The sequence below is a fragment of the Dunckerocampus dactyliophorus genome, chromosome 15 (genome assembly GCF_027744805.1).
Source record: "Dunckerocampus dactyliophorus isolate RoL2022-P2 chromosome 15, RoL_Ddac_1.1, whole genome shotgun sequence".
Taxonomy (NCBI): domain Eukaryota; kingdom Metazoa; phylum Chordata; class Actinopteri; order Syngnathiformes; family Syngnathidae; genus Dunckerocampus; species Dunckerocampus dactyliophorus.
In genome coordinates, this window is record NC_072833.1 from 25,248,002 (window position 1) to 25,270,929 (window position 22,928).

Here is a 22,928-nt window from a genome sequence, read left to right on the forward strand (position 1 = left end):
TACATTAATGAGCAAAAGAATTCACTTCAATCATTTTAGCAAATGGCTGCAATGAAACAGAGTGAAACATTGGAGTACTTTCCGTACACACTGTATCTTATAAAGAGTGATGCTGTACCGTCAACGGGAGTGCAGGGCTCGTAGATGAGACGGTATCCCTCGATGATGCCGTTGGGCAGAGTGGGCTCGCCCCAAGACACGTTGACGGAGGAGGTGGTGAGCTCGCTGAAGTGGATGAAGCTGGGGGCGCTGGGGGCTGAAATGCAGATAATGAGTGAGCGCACACAGCTGCTTTCAACAACAAACTAACCCGGGTCACGCCAGGTGGCGCCCATAACGACTGGCGTGGACTTGCGCTCGGGACGCCTCCCGGCCTTGCTGTGTTCAAACTTCAGGGCCGAGAGACGCTCGGCGGGGCACACAGCCTCCATTGTGTCTCGCCGGAATAACCAAACTCCTCAACTCCCCCTTCCCAAATGTCATCCTCTTCCTTCTTGCAACTTTCTACTTCCTTTTCACAGCTGGAAAGAAACTGCTGGAAGGTTCTGGAGGTGCTGGCCAAGAACTGCCAGTGGAGGGAAGGCTGACCTGACCATGTGACCATGTGATCATGTGCCTTTGTGGGTGCAGTGCTATGAAAAGGACAACCATGCTACTTGAGATGATCCATATTGGCTTTCTTAGCGATATGTGGTCCAGCACTTCATCATCCATGTCATTTGATAATACTAATAATCCAAGTGATTCTTCCTGGGGTGTGATATTAGATTACGTTACAGTGTGCCTTACTCCCCCCCTAAAGAAACAAACACATCCTTTCACATAGATTTGCCCCACTAAGTCCTTCGCTTCCTTGAACACAGTAAAGGTAAACAGCGCCACCCAGTGGATCACAACATGTTCACTTGCTGTGCTACAACCTGGAATCTTATATAACCAATCAGGCGTTAGCATCCGCCCACTGACTTTCACCAGTTCACATCAATTCCTAAAACGCTGCAACATACTGTACGTCCGCCCCATGCAGTACTTCATTAAGTCATTCAATATTTGCATCTTTTTCATCATTTTTTATCTTTTTACATTCAATCAACTGCTGTTTTAATGACCGAATGACACATTTAACAACACATTTTAAGTATTTCTGCAGTTGTGTGTATATTTATTTCAGAAATGAATGGCACATTTTATATCATTAATGGCACATTTCAGTAATGATTTAATGATGTTTATTTATTTCATAAATTAATGGCACATTTATGTATTTCATTCCAATTTCATTTCATTACTGGCACATTTCATCAAACATATATGTACTTAATTCCAATTTTATTTCATTAATTACACATTTAAGTAATAATTTGATGGTGTATTTATTTATTTCATGAATTAATGGCACATTTAAGTAATAATTTAATGGTATTTTTTATGTATTTCACAAATTAATGGCACATTTGAGAATTTCATTCCAATTTTAATTAATGGCACATTTAAGTAGTTCTATAATGGTGTGTTTACATCATGAATTAAGGGCACATTTATGTATTTCATTCCAATTTTATTTCATTACTGACATTACTGACACATTTGTAAAGCTTTTAATTACTTAATTTCAATCTTTCTTTTTATAATTTTTGTACCCTTTTACATTCAATCAACTGCTATTTTAATGAATAAATGACACATTTCACCACACATTTATGTATTTCATTCCAATTTCATTTCATTTAGAACACCTTTAAGTATTTCCTAAATGGTGTGTTTATTTATTTCACAAATGAATGGCACATTGAAGTATTTAATTCCAATTGTATTTCATGAATAACACATTTAAGTAATAATTTGATGGTGTATTTATTTATTTCATGAAAGAATGTAACATTGATATTCATGAATGGAACACTGAAGTCATAATTGAAGGGTATCTTTATGTATTTCACATATGAATGGCACACTGAAGTATTTAATTCCAGTTGTATTTCATGAATGGCACATTGAAGTACCGTAAATCACGGTGTATAAACCACGCTTTTTTTCTACCGGTAAGACGCCAAAAATTGGGGTACGGTTTATACACGATGACAAGTCTGTGACCAGACAGAAATTGACCAGAAGCAGACTTTCGAAGAGCCGTCTGTGGGTCAGACAGTTGCTTTGACTTTAGCGCCCTCTGCTGTACAGTTGCTGAAAGTGCAATTCCTTTTTCACTTATCTGACTGCTGTGTGTCTGTATTTTCACACAGTGAAACGATCTCTATATACACTGAAGCTAACCTAAGCTTCCATTAAAACATTGCAGATGGTTTAAAATACAATACAACGTTGGAGTTTATTCAAATTCACACTGAAGCAATGCAGTGTTATGTACAATACATGAATAACTGATGCGCATGCGCAGAACGCCGCTCGCGTCACTGCTCGCGTCACCGCTAAACCAACATCAGCTACCGTTAAATCAAGGCTAAAGCTAAAGCAGCTAAAGCTAAAATGCCACGGCGATCTTTCACCGCAGCATTCAAACTCTCCGTCTTCCGGTATGCAGAAGACTTTGGGAACCGGGCAGCAGGACGGCAGCACGGTGTGGACGAGTCAGTCATCCGGTGTTGGAGAGCGGACATCATCGGCAAGTTGACGGCAAACTTTTCTTACATGAATTCCATTGCAGATGAATTGATGGACGGCAGATTTCTCCTTTCTTCTTCTTTTTGAAATTGCTTCGTACCTTTCCACATGTTGATTTGAGATGAAGGAGTTGGCAAGCATTTATGAAGTAAACATTTTTTTCCCCCCGCCGTGAGCCTGAAAATGGGGGTGCGGTTTATACACGGGTGCGGTTTATACACCGTGATTTACGGTAATACTTTTTTGGTGTATTATTATGTATTTCATTGATTGTGTGTTTCCTGCAGCGTTCAAGAGCAGAAGTATTCAAGTACCTGCTTGTTGAGTGCGGCCCCTCATGGGGGGGCTTCGGGGTCCGTCCCCGGCGGCGTTGAAGGGGGCCACACTGATCATGTAGGTGGTGTATCCGGTCAGGTTCTTCAGCTTTACGCCGCCCTCGGGCATGAACAGAGTCCGAAGGCGCTCGGTCTCATTCTTGCGCTGGAACTCCCAAAAGTAGACCTTGATGGAGGGGTGGGGGTGCGACCGGGTTAACGTTGATCTTTGGGCTAAGTCGGGAACCTTAACACTTGGGTGTGAATCTGACCTTGTAGCCCTGGATGTCTCCGTTCTGAGCGCTGACAGGCGGGGGGTCCCACGTCACGTCCAGCTGGGTGGCGGTGGCAGACTGAACGGCCACATTCTGGGGCGGGGCTGTCGGGACTACAAATGACACGTTCCACGTCAGCGGTAGAAGAGGGACTGCAGGCAAACGCGCTGGCGTCGGCGTGCGTACCTGCTTCTCCCACAAACACCTCCTGGGGTGGGGTGGTGGGCCCCTCTCCCACGGCGTTGTACACGCTCATGCGGATCTCGTAGCGCTTGTGCTTGCTCAGCTCTGCGGCGGGAAGGGATGGCGTTAGACTTGCGTAGGAAGTTCTACCGCTTTCAAAGACAGGAGGAAACTTACTGTCGAGCTCGTACTGGGTCAGAGTGGACTCGCTCAGGTTGCGGATGCTGTAAGGAGCTGCAGGGTTGGGGGGTTGACAGCAAGTCAAAAGGAGTACATGGAGCGTCAACTGTTATAAGACTAAAAGACTAGAAATAAGCAACAAAGTCAGGAAAATTGCAATAATACATCAGCGTGTAATGAGGCCATGAAATGGGAGGACGCAGCTGGGTATCATTTACATATTATATATATTATACAGTGTTCCCGCCTCCCTCCTTCATCACGGGGGATAAGTTCCCAAAATAGCCTGCAATAAGTGAACTCTGCGAAGTAGCCAACTTTATTTGTTTCCAATGATTATGTATGTTTTAAGGCTGTAAAACCCCTCACCATACACTTTATGCACTTTCTCAAACAGGCATTAACATTTTCTCACATTTCTCTCTTGTTTAAACACTCTCAAAGCTCAAATTTTATTTTCATTGTAAAGATCAACCTACTAGGTGGGACACAAGAAATGATTAAGTGGCTCATGTGTATTTCACTCCTATGACCGTGCCTCTTCATCCGAGAGCCGTATGGCTGTAGGACATCATATATCGTTAACATCCAACTCCGCTGTCAAATCTTTTCATCTACTTTTCAAACGATGCCTGAACCACAACTTGAAACATGGAGAACGTACACATTGTCCCAAAATGATGCTGTTTTTTTTTTACTGAATTTTATGACATGTAGGTTGAACAGGGTTGGAGTTGATATACCCCCTGTAGTGTTCCCTCACTACATGGCAGTTCACCTTTTTCAGACTCGCTGTTTCGAGGAATTTTTTTCTGTGATTTTTTAATTTTTTTTTTTTACTGCGTATGAACGTGCATTGTGTTCTGCGTGCATCCTGATTGGCTAAGGGAGAATCCACATATTGTGTTCCGCGTCCTGATGGGCTAAGGAACTGTAGACCATTGTCAGTCAATCTCCTCCGTGCCTTCCTGTGCAGTACAGAATACGTTCGGTTCGATAAACGAGGGGACACTGTATTACAAAGCTGAGATGCACTTTTTTCTTGAAATATATAAAACTTGTTAGCATATCTACATTACAAAATATCAAAGTGGCAAAAGTGCATCCTTTCATTTTTCACTATATGGCCTTCGCTGGAGGGAAACAATTTGGACACCCCTGCCATACAGTGGGTACGGTACAGACTAGGGGTGTCAATTCTGGCAAGGAAACAGTGAAGCAACCCCGACTGCCATGCGGTGGTTCCTCTTCTAACTGCGGCGTCGGCCATAGCTGCAATTTGCATCCTTACCGGTGAGCTCGGCCCACGCCGTCATGCTGTTGATAGCGTGGAGGGAGTAACCGCGCAGACGGTCGTACAGCAGCTCCCGGTATCGTATGCGAAAGCCCAGCAAGATGCCGTTTATCTTCTCCTCGGGGGGAGGCTGAAAGGGATGATTAGGGGTTAGGGTGACGCACGCCGAGGTCTAGGAAGTAGCTCTGTGAGAAAGCACTAAATAATACTCAGAACAATACTTCACAACAGCAAACAACAATGGACACGCCTTCTCTTACCTGCCAGCGAATCAGCACTGACGTGGTGGTGTGGGGTGTGACCGAGAGGATGACGGGAGCTTTGTCAGGCACTGATAAGAAAAGGATGAAGATGAATTAGTCACGTTTGGCTGAAGCTTTCAGGAGGTTTCATGCAGTGCCCCCGACCCCCCACCATCTTGCAGGGTGGTGATAGCTTCGCTTTCCTCGCTGTACTCGCTGTCCCCGATGTCGTTGGTGGCTTTTATTCGGAACTGGTAGGACGTGAAGGGCTTCAACCTTGGCCATGGAAACACACAGGAGCATGTTATTATGTTATACTATGTACAGGATATACTGGATATATACAGTGGTAGGAAAATGGGTTTGCCCCCTTCTTGATTTCTTTTTTGCATGTTTGTCAGAGAAAAATAATGGAGAAGAAAAATCCTAAGCTACATGTCCCTGTGTGAAAAAGTGATTGGTTAATGACTAGTTGTGCCCCACTTAGCAGCAACAACTGCAATCAAGCGTTTCCGATAACTTGCAATGAGTCTCTTCCAGCGCTGTGGAGGAATTTTGGCCCACTCATCTTTGCAGAATTGTTGTCATTCAACCACATTGGAGGCTTTTCCAGCATGAAGCGCCTTTTTAAGGTCATGCCACAGGATCTCAATAGGATTCAAGTCAGGACTTTGACTAGGCCGCTCCAAAGTCTTCATTTTGTTTTTCTTCAGCCATTCAGAGGTGGACTTGCTGGTGTGTTTTGGATCATTGTCCTGCTGCAGAACCCAAGTTGCTTTCAGCTTGAGGTCACCAACAGATGGCTGGACATTCTCCTTCAGCAGAATTCATGCTTCCATTTATCACAGCAAGCCTTCCAGGTCCTGAAGCAGCAAAACAGCCCCAGACCATCACACTACCACCACCGTATTTTACTGTTGCTATGATGTTCTTTTTCTGAAATGCGTTACTTTTACGCCAAATGTAATGGGACACACAACTTCCAAAAAGTTCAACATTTGTCTCGTCAGACCAAAGAGTATTTTCCCAAAGGTCTTCGGGATCATCAAGATGTTTTCTGGCAAAATTGAGACGAGCCTTGATGTTCACTTTTTCAAACAGGGCCATGTAGGTTTGGATTTTTTTTCTCCCTAAATAATAAGAAGTTTCATTACAAACTGCATTTTGTGTTCGGTCGTGTTGTCATTGACTAATATTTAAATTTGTTTGATGATATGAAACATTTAAGTGTGACAAATACCTGAATGCAGAAAAATAAGAAATCAGGAAGGCGGCAAACTGTATATAAACTGTATGTATATATTCATAACAAGCTTTGGTGCTGTGTTTTTGACACAAAGAGGTATCTATCCACCAAGGCTTAAACCAGGGGTGTCCAAAGTGCAGCCTGGGGGCCATTTGCAGCCAATGGCTGTTTTTTTATTGGCTTGCAGCACATTCTAAACATATAAAACCATAACAAGAAAACTGAAAAAACAACAACAGCAAGAATGCAAAAATCAGCAGTAATTTTACAAGAATAAAGTAAAAAGAAAAAAGTTGTAATGTCACGAGAAAGAGTTGTAATTTTTCAAGAATATCAGGAGGAAAAATGAATAAAGTTGAAATATTAAACAACAACGATGTTTTTTTTTTTTAAGTTGAACAGTTAAACACAAAGAAATCAACAAATAACGTTGTAATTTCTGGAAAACGTATAATTATGAGAAGATTTACAAGAAGAAAGTTGAAATAGTTGAAAAAACCCCCAGCAGAAATGTCAAAAAAAGTCAAAATATTAAGAGGAAAAATGTTGCACTTTTACAAGAATAGAGTTGTAATATTATGAGGAAAAATATTTATATTTTTAGTAGCATAGAGTTGAAATATTCAAGAAAAAAATAGGATCGTTTTCAAAAGCCGTGATATGCGAAAGAAAACAAAAAGTAACATTTTTGAAAATTAGGTTGGGGAAAAATTATAATACTATGGGAATAAAGTCAAAATATTATGTGAATAAAGCCATAACTTTCAGAGAAAGAAATGTACAAAGGTGATTTAAGAAGAAATAAAAAAACAGCAACAATGGTGAAGAGTGAAGTTGATTGAGTGACGCTTTGTCACCTCCAGTATATGACAAAGCTGAGATGAAATATATCCAACTTGTTAGCATATCTACATGTGTTGTTCTGCAAAATATCAGCATGGCAAAGTTGCATCCTTTCTTTTTTCACTATGTGCCCCTGCCTTACAAAGACGTGGACAGGAAGTGGTACCTGGAGACGATGTAGGAGGTGGCGTCGTGGTTCACTGAGGCCGAGTGAACCGTCCAGTTGTTGTCCGGAAGCTCCCGCAGTTGCACAGTGTAGTAGCGCACAGGGGACAGTCCGTCGCTGCCCGGCTCCCACGACAGCAGGACGTGACGAGCGCGGACGTCCTTCTGAGGCACGGCGGGGCGGCTGGTGGGCTGCGGACGAGCTGCGGGGGGGTTGTTATATTTTTTCAATTCTACGCTCAAGCCATGCATGTGCCAATATGACGGGACCAGACGAGGGGTTACCTCTCTTCTCTGTGGTGACCACCAGCGCTTCGGCGGCCTTGCCCCAGCCCTTGCGCGTCTGCGCTGTGATGCGGAACACGTACACGGACTCGGGCTTGAGGTTGGTGACGGTGTACTGGCGAGCGCTGGGGTTGAGCACGTCCACGGTGGCCGTGTTGCTGTTGGTGGAGTTGAGGTGGTATGTGATCTGGTAGGCTGGCACAGGAAATGAAATTAAACACAGGAGTGACACCTCCCCATGCAGGAGAAGATCTTTACCAACCCAGGATGATGCCGTTGGGCTGCGAGGGCGACTGCCATATCAAACGCACGGACGTGGTGCGCACCTCTGGGAACAGGATGCCCATCGGAGGTCCTGGCACTGCGGGAACAAAGTGGCATCATTATACTGTTTTTATAGAGTACTCCTACAAATAAAATGTAATCCTACTGAAGGAATGATGTACAGTCATTTAGCTCATCAGCATAAAGCACAAAAGTCAGGTTTGATTTCAGCATCTTGTGTTTAGGCTTCTGGGACAGGAAAACATATTCAGATGATGATGGATGTTTCATGAAGTCCATACAGGGTTGCCAGGTAGAAAATGATCACTTGAGTCATAATTTGACAAGAATGATGGCGTAATATTAGGAGGACAAATAATGTCATTTTAGTAACTTTCTTCTTGTAACTGTTCTTCTTGGAATTATGACTTACAACTTTATTTGCTGTGTTTGTTTTTCATAATATTATGACTTTATTATGAAAAAAATGTCTTTTTTTCTTTAACATTTAAACATTATAAATGTTAAAGAAAAAAAGACATTTAAACATTATAAATGTTAAAGAAAAAAAGACATTTTTTTCATAATAAAGTCATAATATTATGAAAAACAAACACAGCAAATAAAGTTGTAAGTCATAATTCCAAGAAGAACAGTTACAAGAAGAAAGTTGAAATAGTTGAGAAAAACAGCAGCAGAAATGTAAAAAACAGCTGTAATTTTATGATAAAATTGTACAGTGTTCCCTCGTAGGGATAGGTTCCCAAAATAACCCGCAATAAGTGAAATCCGGGAAGTAGCTAACTTTATTTATTTAAAATGATTATATACGTTTTAAGGCTGTAAAAGCCCTCCCCATACACTTTATACACTTTTCTCAAAAAGGCATTAACATTTTCTCACATTTCTCTCTTGTTTAAACACTCTCAAAAATGTTCAAACCTTCGTTTGAATTAGAATGATCAACCTACTAGGTTGGACACAAGAAATGATTAAGAGACTCACGCATATTTCACTGCTCTGACTGTGCCTCTTCGTGCTGGCGCCGTTACGCTGTAGTATTTTTGTATCCTTGTTAACACATATTGCTCCTGTTGTCGTATTGTCCTCCTCCTTGTCCTCCATGAACAGAAGATTCATTTACAGTATTCCGTAATGGCGCCCTACAGCTGTGTAACTTCTACCTTCCTTCTGCATGTCCAGAAGTCTTTTTGTGTGATGGTTAACTTCCTCCTGCCTTTTGAGTGCGACCGCAGGTGCCTTTGACGGCGCAGAACGTTTCGTCGACATTGTGGGTGTTGTCGTGGATAAAACTTGCAAACATACAGAATCACACTGCCAGCGATTGAACATTTATGTAAATTTGGCAAGCCAAATGCATTCTGTACTGCGCAGGAAGGCACAGAGGAGATTGATTGACAATGGTCTACAGTCCCTTAGCCAATCAGGACACAGAACACAATGCATGTATATACGCTGTAAAAAAGGGAGGAACGCTGTATTCAAACGAGAAAAAAGTCGCAAGTTTACCAGAATAAAGTCAGGATATTATGAGGAAACAAACGTCATTTTAGTAACGGAGACTTGAAATATTAAACAAAAAATGTAATTTTTTTAAACTCGTAATATTTTGAGAAATAAAACAAAATAAATTTGTCATTTTTGGAAAATAAAGTTGGTGAAAAAGTTATAATATTATGGGAATAATGTCAAAATATTATGAAAATAATTTACAAAGATTATGTAAGAATAAAGTTGAAATATTTGGAAAGTGAAACAAAAAAAACCCAGCAAAAATGAAAAAAAAGAGCAAGTGGTAATATTATGGTTTCTCCAGAAAGACTTTACCGTCGTCCAGCGTCCTCTCAAAGATGGGTGGCGAGCTGGGACGCCCGTCCCCGACGCGGGTAAAGGCCAGGACTTGGATCTCGTAGAGGACGTACTTGCCCAGGCCGCTCAGCTGGACGCTGTGGGTGGCGTTTCCCTCCACCGTCCAGAAGCGGATGGCGCTGTCCGAGTCCTTTTCTTTGTACGCCACCTGACCCAGAGTTCATGAAGAGTTCATGAAAAGAGGGCAGGGTTTACATGAATAAACTCCGCCTACAGTTCCTGCATTTACGCTAAAAGATGAGTGACAAACAAACAAACCTTGTAGCCCAGAATGAGTCCATTTCTGTCCGGTTCGGGAACTTGGGACCAACGCACGAGGATGCTGCTGGAGGTGGTGGCGAAGGCGGACACGTTGTTGGGACCGCAGGACGGAACTGGACAAAAGACAAGCATGCTTTCTGGCGCTCCATCGGTGCAATCACAGATCATTTCGACACGAGGACTCACCCGACTCCCGTGTCCGTCCTCTTATGGGCTGGCTCCACGGTCCCGTACCAATGCCGTTGACGGCCTGCACCCTGACCTCGTACTCTGTCCACTCCTCCAGGTCCTCGATGGTGAACTCTCGCTCCAGGCGGTCGGAGATGGACTGGGTCAGCGGGCGGCCCGCCGATCCCGCCTTGGCGTACTGCACCCTGTAGCCCACCTGCTCCGCGTTGCCGTTGTACTCCCACTCGGGCAGCGGCTGCACGGGCGGGGGAAAGAGAGAAAAGGGGTTGAGCGGGTTGGTCGGTCGTGATTGTGACGGATTGCGATCACCGCTGACCATCCATCTTAACCACAGGCTGGTCTCGCTGGCGGTGCGCAGCGTCACGTTGGCGGGGGCCACGTCTGGAGGAGCAGGGAGGGTCTGGATCTTTCTGGAGGGCTGGCTGGGGGGGCTCGTGCCCACGATGTTCACCTGCCGCATCCGGAACCTGGAGGACGGTGTAACGGCAACATTGTCTGACAACGTTGTAACGTTCCAAATGCAACAATCCCACGTTCCTACCTGTAGAAGGTGAACGGATTCAAGCCAGGAACTTCCAGGGAGCGAGCGTCAGGCAGATTGGACACCTGGTGGGCCGTCACCCAGTCCTCGGTGTCTCCCACCACCCCCACCTATGTTTCAGCATCAATCGGGGTTCAGTGATGACATGATAGCTAAGTGGTAGATGACGTGTCTCACCTGGGCTTCCACCTGCCAGCGGGAGATGGAGGTCTTGCCGTCGTAGCCCGGCTTGAAGAGCAGGCTGACCGAACGCGGGCCGATGTTGGAAATGGCCATGTTGGTGGGCGGACCGGGAAGCTCTGAGAGGAAGCAGAACATTTCATATTTCACTTTGGAAGGAGATTTATGCCGTTCTTAAACATTTAATATTGTTTTATTGCACTGCTGCTTGTAGTCCTGTCACGATAATCAATAACTTCATTAATCGAACGATAAAAAAACACACAGGTCGTTAATTATGAAGCCCTCTATAAATTGCCATGTGCATGTATGCGTCTGTGCCACACAGGCTGGATGACAAGAGGGTTCACTTTGCATCTGTCTGTACGCTTTGGTTCTATAATGGAATGAACAGAGAGAGTGGGCCCTCATCTCATTCAAGATTCAAGATTCAAGATTCAAGAGAGTTTTATTGTCATGTGCATGGTAAAACAGCAGTTTCAGCCTCTTTGTGGAGGCGGGGCTACTAGGTGAGTAGATACAGAGGGTTGGCAGTTAGCTTCGTGAGGCAGCATATGCTAGCATGAATGACTGCACACAAGCGATAGTTTGCCACAACCGACAGCCCCAGTGTGGGAATATTTTGGTTTTAAACAGAATGAACAAGGTGAAAGCATGAACACCGATGACCGACATGGGCGATTTTCTCAATTGGAAAAAAAAGCTACAGATGGAGGTGCCTCGGGCAGAGTCAGCACTTACTGAGGTGTTTGGTTGGCAAATATAAACAAAACAGTACAAAATGGTGGGCGCTCACAGACAGTGTCGCTGGCTACATTGCAAAAACATACATACAGGCAACTTCTGTGTCAAGCTAATGTCTCACACAGGTACACCGTACACTATATTGGACTACCATCTGGTGCCTACGTTCCCAAAGAGGGGTATGCATACCCCCAGGGGTACGCCAACTGTAATAGGGGGCACGTGACTACAAATTAAAAACAATTAGTTTCTAACACTCTCAATTACAAGTGCGCCTGAACGCCTCACGGCGCAATGGAGTACGGAGCAGAAAGCAGGAAGGGGGCGGCACACGATGTTGTTCATTGCTCTGTGTGCATCATATGAACAAATAAGTAAGTCTGATGATTATTTTGTGCATTAACAGTGTGAGTGGGGCTTTATCGTTGGCTGTATGCGTTTTTGTACTTCAGATACTTCTTTATTGTGATTGGTAAACTTTCCCCTTCAGTTTGGTCATGAATTATTATGCAGATTTAAAGCATAGCCATCATCAGTTGGCAAAAAAAGTCCAAAGATATGTAGGATGATGACTTACTCTATTTATCAGTGCTCTATGTATCAGTGCTCAAGTCAAACTTTATCAAAATGTAACCATGCAAAATACACAATTTTGAGCCAAAATTATGATAAAATTGATACCAATTAATTGTGTTCAATATTTCAAGATAATTAATATCAAAAGATGTGAAAGAAACAATAACAATCATTTGTAGCACAATTAACGACCAGCAAATTTTTTGTTACCGTGACAGGCCGAGCTGCTTCTCTCACCATGTTTTTACTTTAGCCCTGAATTTCATGACTTTTTCTCTATTTTCTTGTTGAATATTTTTATTGTAATATTTTAACACCGCAACTGAAAAAAATATATTTTTTTGGTTGTTTTTATTTCTATTTTAGTTTGATAAGAACATTTTTATTCTTTATTGGAACTGTTATTTATTTAAAACAACTTTTTTATTTCTTTTCTTTGTGTTTGGCATTGCAGTTTTTATGCTGTTTAAAAATATATTTTCAAAAAACAGGCTGGCGTTATTCTTTGAATTGTATTTCATTTGAATCAATATTATATATCAATATTATTATTTTGTATTTTTATTACTTGGTAAGTTACATGTGTGATTAAATCTTGGCAATATATATTTGTAGTTTTTATTTGTCATTTAGTGTTCAAGAATATCTTTGTATTTTTTATTTGACATGTTACTGGTACTATTATGTTTATACTTTTTTTTAATAATTTGATTTGATATTAAAGCATTTATCTGGCATTTAACAAAAAACAGGCTGGAGTTTTTTTTATTTGGATCAATGTTATTATTTTTTAAATTATTTTGTATTTATATCATATTGTTATTTATACTATTATTTTTATACTTCTTTTTAAAATTATTTGACACAATATTAAAGTATTCATACTGCATTACTTTATTCCTTTTTTTTTTTTAGTATTTTGTCTTTTTAACCACTTGGGAATGTATTGTGTAATTAAAACTTATGATGCTAATGGTACTTTTAAAATATTTGTAACAACGATGATAATTACTATTATGGCTTCATATGTACCATTTGTAGCCTGTCAGCAAAAACATGATATGGAGGAGGTGGCATTTTCATCTTGTTTGAAATATTGATAGTTTTTATTTATAATTTAATTTTAAAGACTGTTTATATGAAAAAATATATATCTATTCTATTTAATTCTTGTATTTATGAATAATATACATATAATATATAATTATAAATCAATTTGCTTTGTCACCATGAATTATACAGCCCTCACACGCTGTAGCAGAGCACCCCCCCACTCACCTGGGGGGACGCCCGAGGAGATGGTGGATGACGACAGCTGGCCTTGACCTTTGGAGGTCATGCCGGCCACCTCGATGGTGTAGGTGGTGAGGGCGGTGAGTCCTGTCACACGGTACTCCAACGTGACACTGGGCAGGTAGTGCGTCACCCTCGTGTTGGTGCGGTTGAACTCCTCCCACGAGATGCGGTAGCCTGACCCCATGCGTGCGCACACACACACACACACACACACACACACACACACATCCGAATAAAATCCCATTTTATGAGTTCTAAATGTGTCCAATGGGCATGCACGCACTGGCCACAACATTAGGTACATCTGCACCACCACCTAATGACAGCTGGAGACATAAAGTCTGACTTGACAAAAATGGTAAGAACAATAATAAAGAGGCATGTATGTATTTAAAAACTATATATATATATATATATATATATATATATATATCAGAATATATAAGAACTAATATATGTAACTAATATATAAAATATATTAAAAAAAAAAAATATATATATATATATATATATAAAAAGCAATATGTGAAAATAAGATCTATAATAAGTCAAATAAAAATAAAAAACACAATATTGATAATAAATCAAATAAAAATATAAAACATATTTGTGAAAAAAATATAAAATAATGTGGAAAAAATATTTAAAAAATAAAAATAAAAAATAAAATAATATTTATATATTATATATAATAACGCGTTTAAAAACTCTCTATATATCATATATATCAGAATATATAAGAATATGTAAGAACTAATATAAAACATATAACAAAAATATATAAAATCATACATGAAAATAATATTTACAAACTCAAACATAAAATAATATATTTAAAAAAAGAACTAATATATAAAATAGTATATAAAATTATAGCTTTAGAAAAAGAAAAGAAAATAATTAAAACATAAAATATAGAAAATTATAAATAAAAAGTACATATTAAACTAAAAAATAACTACAGTTAAAAAGTTCAAATAATGTAAAATACATTAAAATAAAGAATCCTATATATGAATATATACACATAAATTAATGTATAAAAATGATAAAATAATACAAATATGAAATAAATGAAATATATGAAATAATATAAATATGAAATTAGAGATAAAAAGCAAAACGTAACATCCATCCATTTTCTATGCCGCTTCTTCTCATTAGGGTCGCAGGGGCATGCTGGAGCCTATCCCAACTGACTTCGGGCGACAGGCGAGGTACACCCTTGACTGGTGTCCAGCCAATGGCAGGGCACATATAGACAAACAAGCATTCACACTCACATTCATACCTATGGACAATTTAGAGTCTCCAATCAAGCTAACATGCATGTTTTTGGAATGTGGGAGGAAACCGGAGTACCTGGAGAAAACCCACGCGCACACGGGGAGAACATGCAAACTCCACACAGAAATGCCCAAGGGAGAATCGAACCCAGATCTTCCCGATCTCCAGACTGTGACTGTGTGGCCAACATGCTAACCACTAGACCACCGTGCAGCCCAAAAATAACATGCAAAATTAAATAAAATATATATGAAACTAAAATTAACTAAATTTGATAACTTTAAATGTATTAAATTGAAAAATAACAATAATATATTTAAGTAACATGTAACAATTATACATAAAAGACTCGTGTGTATAACTACATTGTATCACTACATTTAAGAACTTAAAATAAATAAAAATACATCAAAAATACCTTAAAGTCATAACTACCAATGATATATTGAACTACCATATATAGAAAAAGTAGATATAAAAGAATCCTGTACATGAAATAAATAATATTTCAAATAATAATGAGCTCTAAAAGAAGTAAAAATGTTGAAAAAAGAAAAAGTGTACCTGTGAGAATTCCGTTCTTCTCGCTGGGTTCGCTCCAGCTGACTTTCAGCGACGTGTCGAGGATCTCGGTGAAGCTCAGGTGGCCGACGGCGCCGGGCGCTAAACGCATGCGAGCACACGCTGAGCTGACTGTAACAACTGTTTAGAAAAGCGCTGAGTCGTGACGGTGACGTACTGTCCTCGTGCGTCCTCAGCAGCTTGGGGGTGCTGCGGGGGCCGTCGCCTGGCGTGGTGAAGCACAGCGCTGAGGTGAAATAGTCGGTGAACTTCATCAGGCCCGTCACGTAGGCCACGTGCACGCTGTCCTGGAAGTTGGGCCGCGTGGTCACCGTCGCGACCTCCTGGTCTTTACCCGGCTGCCAGGCCAGCAACTGGAGAAGAACATGAAGGAGAACCCGTCACTCTCTGACTGTTTGTTTGTTTGTTTGTTTTAAATTCACCTTGTAGCCCTGGTTGATGCCGTTGATGAACTGAGGGTTGGGGGCCGTCCACGTGAAACGGATGGCGGTGGAGTTGACGGCCTCCGCCTGCACGTTGCCGGGGGCGATGGTCGGCACTTGGAAGGACGGGGAGAAAGGGGAGGTGAAAAACCGATGGATTTCATGACAGGATGTCCACGTATAGTAGAGAGTAATATCCGCCGTTACCTCCCTGCAGGGTCCACTCAGTCACTTTATGGCTGAAGGTGCCCAGCCCCGCCCCGTTGTAGGCGGCCACCTCGATCTCATAGTTGGTCCAGATGATGAGGTCCTCCAGCAGCAGGTTGGTCACGTCCGGGCTGGAGATGTTCTTGATCTGGTAGTCCACAGGCAGCCCGGTCAAACGGTACCTTTAATCGATAAAAAGGTGATGCTTTGTGTAGATGTAAAGGGATGCAGTAACACTACACGCCCTGCTAGAGGGAGACAAAGCACTAACGAAACACAACAAGATGACTGTTGGTGTTTATGACAGCGCTCAAGTCAAAAAAACAAAGAGTCTGCATTTCTTTCTTGAAACTTTAACCATCCAGCTGTGAAGTGACACCGCGGGGGAGGAAAGTTAATTGAGCGTAAAATGAAGAAATACGGTATGATGTTGATAAAAGTTGAATTCGGAGGGACACGTGAGCTCACCTGACGGTGTAGCCTCTGAGGATGCCGTTCTGGTGGCTCTCCTGCGGGGGCTGCCACTGGATCATGATGGACTGGTTGGTGCGACCGCTGGCGATGACGTTCTGTGGGGGAGCGCTGGGGGGCTCCTCCGGAAGCGCGACGCTACAGAAAAGAAGCAATATAAAACAAAGTCGTTGACGCACATTAATAAACACTTTTTACCATTTGACCCCAAAATGGGCAGGCTCATAAAGTCACGTGGATCAATATTTTTTAGACACATTATAATTCATGACTACATATTTAATTGTATTTATATTTATGTAGTTTTGGCATAAAAGATTCCATATCATACCCTGCGCTGTCCTCACAACACGTGACCCTATGCAAACACGTGACTTTATGCCGCTACACAGCCAGCGAAGCATAAAAGAAAACTCCATACACAAGGCTTACTTTTCTTGCTTTAGTGAAGGTTTCTTAACTGTAACATACAAAAAATGCAATTACTATCTATAAATGTACATTAAATATGTTAAACACCAAGAGCCAGCCAAAACACAGTAGAGTCCCTTGGGACTGTAAAACACAGGGTACAAAGCTAACAAATACATCACACCATCAAGTTTACAAAGCAATAATGCAGGAACATTTGAGATCACTATTTAAAGTGCTTTGTACACACAGACACTCACAAAGACTAAAGTTTCTCAAGGCTCAAACGTTTCAGAACGTTTTTTGTTTTCACAAACAGCTTGTTTGTGAGCGTTTTCGAACTTCGTTTCTGCCGTTACTAGCTTGTGCTTCACCTAGAGAGGAAATACGTCCAAGATTGTCTAATGACGGGAAGAGCAGTCACTCTTGCGGTCACTGATACGATTCTTTTTGATGAAGATGTCTCACTTTGACTTTTTAACGATGGCTTTAACCATTTTTACTACACATTTTATAACTTATTCCTTTACCAACTATGAACCCATGTTCACATTTCACATCAACTCAGAAATTACATGAAACCACCGTCTTTGACCCAACCACATGACATACTTGGACCCCGCATATGATTATTAATCAGAAATATCATTTGGATGTTTTTTAATGGGAACAAATAGATTACCATTAAAAAAAAAGTCTCATTCTCTGTAGCTAAATTTGAGATGTTTTTTAACATAATTATTCATCAGAAATATAATTTGAATCATATTTTTTAACAAGAAAAAAATAGGTTACCAATATTTTGAAAAGTCTCATTTTCTGAGGCTAAATGTTCAAAGTATTTAACATAATTATTCATCAGAAATATCATTTTAATTATTTTTTATTCGAAAAAAATTACCTTTTTTAAAATTCTCATTCTCTTAGGCTAAATTTGAGATGTTTTTAACATAATCATTCATCAGAAATATCATTTTAATTCTTTTGATTAGAAAAAAAATAGGTTAGCAATTTTGTTGAAAAGTCTCACTCTCTGAGGCTAAATTTGTGGTGTTTTTCAACATAATTATTCATCAGAAATATCATTTGAATGAGAAAATAGGTTATCAAATTGTCAGTCTCTAAGGCTGAATGTTAGACGTACTTACGTAACGTAATTATTAATCACAAATATCATATTAATTATTTCTTGGATTAGAAAAAATAGATTAGCAATTTTAAAAAGTCTCATTCTCTGAGGCTGACTGTTAGATGTAGTTTAATTTGTTTTTATTTATTATTGGATGAGGTTGATGAGTTTTATCTTCAGGGTTAAACATAGAAATGTTTTTGATATATATTATTTTTGAAATTATAATTACAAATAATTATATTTGAAATATTCATTTTTAAATAGATTTATTTAAGATTTTATTTTGATAGAAAAAAATGCAATATTTTCCAAAATTCCAGTTTTGACTAAGTCAATAATTATTTCTGATGCATTATTATTTTGGGAGCAGTGTTTTGGGAGGGTTTTTTTTAAGCTTGAAAAAAATGTGGTTAAAGTTGGAGTCAAAGGGACCAAGGAGTGCAAGTATTTATGATACACACCTTTTCATCAACATATTTGACATCTTTTTGTGGAAGCTGTGGATGAGTAGTCTGGTCTGGGCTGGTCGGTGGTCGCCGGTTTGATTCCCAGTGCAAAGGCACTCATAAAGGCCCCAATGTCCCCCAAATGCTAACAACTGTTGACGATTTATGAAAAAAAAGTTATCTCTATATATTTTTTGTTACAGTGATAAATACAATATAAAGAAAGTAAAAAAAGAGAATACAGGAAATAATAATAATATTAATTAATTAATAATAATTAATTGATAATAATAATAATAATAATAATAATAATAATAATAATAATAATAATAATAATAATAATAATAATAATGTCATAGCAAGAAAATAAAAACAAAAGCAATAATAATATGTATTTAAAATGAAATGATAAAAATAATTATATATATATATATATATATATATATATATATATATATATATATATATATATATATATATATACTGCTCACCATTTTTTTTAAATGACATTTTATCATGATTATTATTTTTTAATATGTCATATGATATATTTGACTGTCCGGGCTGAGGGAGGTGTGTGCTTTAAAGCAACACGGAGCAGGGACACGTGTTTTACGCACGTTTGTTTGCTCACGGCACCTCTGTGCTCGTCTTCCTTGCTGGCTCTTGACTGAAGGGATCGGTCTGTCCGAGCGGTTGCCAAGGCAACAGGCTTCATGAGCATCCTCAAACTATTGATTGACATGTCGTGTTAACGTATGAGGATGTTGTTTTCTCTGTTTTATTTTGGTTCCATGGCCATTAAAAGGCCTGCACAAAGTATTGTGGTGTGGTATTACATAGTAGGATATGTAATATATGTACATGCACTGTATACTGTATACTGTATACTGTATACTGTACACGTTTTGGCACGATACACATGAAGTGAAAGACAGGAAGTGTTCTTCAGTGATTCTTCAGCCATTCAGAGGTGGACTTGCTGGTGTGTTTTGGATCATCGTCCTGCTGCAGAACCCAAGTTGGTTTCATCTTCAGGTCACCAACAGATGGACGGACATTCTCCTTCAGCAGAATTCATGCTTTCATTTATCACAGCAAGTCTTCCGGGTCCTGAAGCAGCAAAACAGCCCCAGACCATCACACTACCACCACCATATTTTACTGTTGCTATGATGTTCTTTTATGCGTTACTTTTATGGCAGATGTAATGGGACACACAACTTCCAAAAAGTTCAACTTTTGTCTCGTCAGACCAAAGAGTATTTTCCCAAAGGTCTTGTGGATCATCAAGATGTTTTCTGGCAAAATTGAGACCAGCCTTAATGTTGTTTTTGTTCAGCAGTGGTTTTGGTCTTGGAACTCTGCCATGCAGGCCGTTTTTGCCCAGTGTCTTTCTTATGGTGGAGTCATGAACACTGACCTTAACTGAGTCAAGTGAGGCCTGCAGTTCTTTGGATGTTGTTGTGGGGTCTTTTGTGACCTCTTGGATGAGTCAAAACTGCGCTCTTGGGGTCATTTTGGTTGACCGGCCACTCCTGGAAGGTTCACCACTGTTCCGTGTTTTGGCCATTTGTGAACAATGGCTCTCACTGTGGTTGGCTGGAGTCCCAAAGCTTTAGAAATGGCTTTATAACCTTTTCCATACTGATAGATCTCAATTCATCTCAGTTAAGTTATGTTTTGGGGTGTGGGGGTGTCACTTTTTCAAATTTCAAGAAAAAATGTCAGCTTTGTCATAGAGGTGAAAAAACATATCAGCCTCACTTTTTGCTCATTTTTGCTTTTTTTTTTATTTTTCAAACGTTTTGACTTTTTTGTTAAATAATCTTTGTAAATTTGCTTCTGGTAATATTATGACTTTATTCTCATTATATTTTCACTTTATGCCCCAATATTATAACTTTTGCCCTCATCAAATTTTCCATAAAGTTCAACTTTATTTTGTTTTGTTTGTTTCTCATAGTATTACAACTTATACAAAATAGCTATTTTTTTTCTTGAATATTTAAACGCCATGCTGCTAAAATGACATTATTTTTCCTCATAATATTACGAGTTTATTTTCATACAATTGTGAATTTTCTTCTCATAAAATGACAGCTGTTTTGACTTAATTCTGGGCCCTATCAGTCTGGTAACCTTGTTGTGTATTTCTGTTTAACCTTTGACACACTTAAACAGACGTTCATCTACTCCGCTAACTATTTAATGAAGTATTATTTCTATAAAGTACTTGTAATCATTCACTGAGTTATTAGATTAATTGATTAAGCAGCCTTTGACCAAAAGAGTTCTATCTACTTCCACATTTCTCAACTCATTCAGACCGTTCTAACATCAAAATGCTCAACTCATTCGGGCCATTTAGCCTTCTCGGTATATTGCGCTATCATGCTGTATGTTAGCATGCTAACGTTAGCATGTTAGCATGGCTATTGTAATGTATTTACAAATGATTTCATTTTTGTGTGTTTTTTTTTTTTTTTGTATCATTGCACCAGAATGTTTCCCACGGCCCGGGGGTCGGGAACCCCGCCTTACAGCATGCTTGGGGCTATGATGTGCTCTCTTACACATTTGAAAATACCGTAAGAATGACACCTGTACACAGTTGGCTGACGTCTACATCGACAAACGTCGTCCTCCAATCATATCGAATTGTATCGTTTGTACACTGTATCAAATTGTTCTGTTTTTAAAATACAGTAGTACCTCGCATAACATAAACCTCCTTTTACATAAATTCCACTGAACATAAAGAATTGATGTCAAGTTTTTGCATCGTATTACGGAAGAAATTCCATATAACGTAAAGCGTCAAGTCAGTGCAAGTCTTTTTTTTTTTTTCAATCAACTTTATTAATGCCTCAAGTCGGTGCAAGTTCAGACTAACACTTGGTGACGCCTTCTGACGCATCACGCTCTCATTGGCTGATTTTCTGGGCACCGCCTACGCTCTCATCTCATTGGCTGATTATCGGGGCACCGCGTACGCTCTCAACTCATTGGCTGACTATCGGGGCACCGCCTACGCTCTCATCTCATTGGCTGACTTATACAGCAGGTATGTGAGTTTGTGTGAGAGACAGGCTTGTCCCTTCAAACTCCTTCCTCTTCGTAGTCGCCCTTAAACTAACTTCAACAATTAAGTTAAGTTACAAATTAAAATTTTGCACACAGCATCACCGTGTAGTGCGTGTGCGTTTGTCTGTGAGACCAGCTGACCCTTAGACTCTTTGAGTCGCGTTTCGACTCAGGCTAGTCCTCCTCCTCCTTCCTGCCTCCACTTGCGCTCCTGATCAAGACATCTCGTGAACGGTAGGATTGTTTTTGTTTTTCAATTTTATTCATTTACAGTAATCTTATTTATTACCTTATTTTATATTGGAATGTTACTCTACTATGTTTATGCTAATGTTTTCTTATATTTTCCCACCATATTTGGTGGACTTATTATTTTCAAGGGCCAAAGGTGTGACTTTGGGAAGATCTTGGAACGAATTAAGCTATTTACATGTATTTTACGCTTCGTATAACATAAAAACCCTATAACATAAAGGTTCTCGCAACGGATTATTTAAGTTGTAGGGGCGTCTACTGTATATCGTTTCTTAATCGTATCTTACCTCCTGGATCTAGACGCGTATGGAAGCGTTTACCACAAAGAGATTTACATCTCTACTTATTATAGTTAAATTGATTAACTGTGCTTAATTCTGAGTTAATTGTGGAACAAATGCGATTAACCACAATTAAATATTTTAATCGATTGACGGCCCCAATAATTATATTTATAGCATGTGCTGCGGGCCAATGAAAACATCTGGCGCGGGCCGCCAATGGTCCCCGGGTCACAGTTGGTACACCCCTGCTTGATAGTATTATGGGATGGCAGCTCACCGCTCCGTCTCCTTGCTGAACTGTCCCTTGCCCACGTCGTTGACAGCGCACAGCCGGAACTGGTAGGAGCGTGCCGGGATCAAACCGTTGACTGTCACCGCCGACGACTCGGGTTCGATGTTGGCCAGGAGGATGGCCCAGGGAGCGTCTGCAAAAAAAAATCATAAAATTGTTGAAAAGTGCTTTTAAAATACTATCTAGTAAGTTTGTTTTAATACAATATTACATAAAAAAAATGCTGCATTCTCCTCTTGGACAAAACATTCAGACTGCACAAGCTCCTCCCCTGAACACGCCTTCTCTGTTGTGATTGGTCAGAGGTTGGCTCCAGACCCCGCCCAGTCAGAGAGATGCATAGCGACACGCCCCCCGACATGACAATGTTTATCATATTGGATGAATATCGGCGAATGTGGCGTCAAACTGTGCTTTTGTTCATGAAAGGAGAAGCAGTGAGCGTCAGGTAGGTCTCTAGGT

At 40.1% G+C, this 22,928-nt stretch overlaps 1 protein-coding gene across 9 annotated transcripts in view; it reads right to left on the reverse strand.

Annotated features, from left to right (window-relative positions):
* The window catches only part of sdk2b (sidekick cell adhesion molecule 2b), a 331,862-nt gene that overhangs the window by 20,942 nt on the left and 287,992 nt on the right, over nt 1-22,928 (reverse strand). For all 9 annotated transcript variants that reach the window (XM_054800274.1, XM_054800271.1, XM_054800269.1 and 6 more), the window contains exons 15-38: nt 22,452-22,599; nt 16,557-16,697; nt 16,089-16,270; nt 15,882-15,997; nt 15,617-15,812; nt 15,442-15,540; nt 13,573-13,764; nt 10,972-11,093; nt 10,795-10,904; nt 10,570-10,720; nt 10,251-10,488; nt 10,062-10,177; nt 9,762-9,951; nt 7,912-8,010; nt 7,650-7,844; nt 7,366-7,567; nt 5,283-5,386; nt 5,129-5,199; nt 4,866-4,998; nt 3,572-3,628; nt 3,398-3,499; nt 3,209-3,324; nt 2,937-3,123; nt 119-256 (exon numbers count right to left, since the gene is read on the reverse strand). In XM_054800274.1, coding sequence (XP_054656249.1) covers nt 119-256; nt 2,937-3,123; nt 3,209-3,324; nt 3,398-3,499; nt 3,572-3,628; nt 4,866-4,998; nt 5,129-5,199; nt 5,283-5,386; nt 7,366-7,567; nt 7,650-7,844; nt 7,912-8,010; nt 9,762-9,951; nt 10,062-10,177; nt 10,251-10,488; nt 10,570-10,720; nt 10,795-10,904; nt 10,972-11,093; nt 13,573-13,764; nt 15,442-15,540; nt 15,617-15,812; nt 15,882-15,997; nt 16,089-16,270; nt 16,557-16,697; nt 22,452-22,599 — 3,405 coding nt within the window. The remainder of the gene's footprint in view (nt 1-118; nt 257-2,936; nt 3,124-3,208; nt 3,325-3,397; nt 3,500-3,571; nt 3,629-4,865; nt 4,999-5,128; nt 5,200-5,282; nt 5,387-7,365; nt 7,568-7,649; nt 7,845-7,911; nt 8,011-9,761; nt 9,952-10,061; nt 10,178-10,250; nt 10,489-10,569; nt 10,721-10,794; nt 10,905-10,971; nt 11,094-13,572; nt 13,765-15,441; nt 15,541-15,616; nt 15,813-15,881; nt 15,998-16,088; nt 16,271-16,556; nt 16,698-22,451; nt 22,600-22,928) is intronic.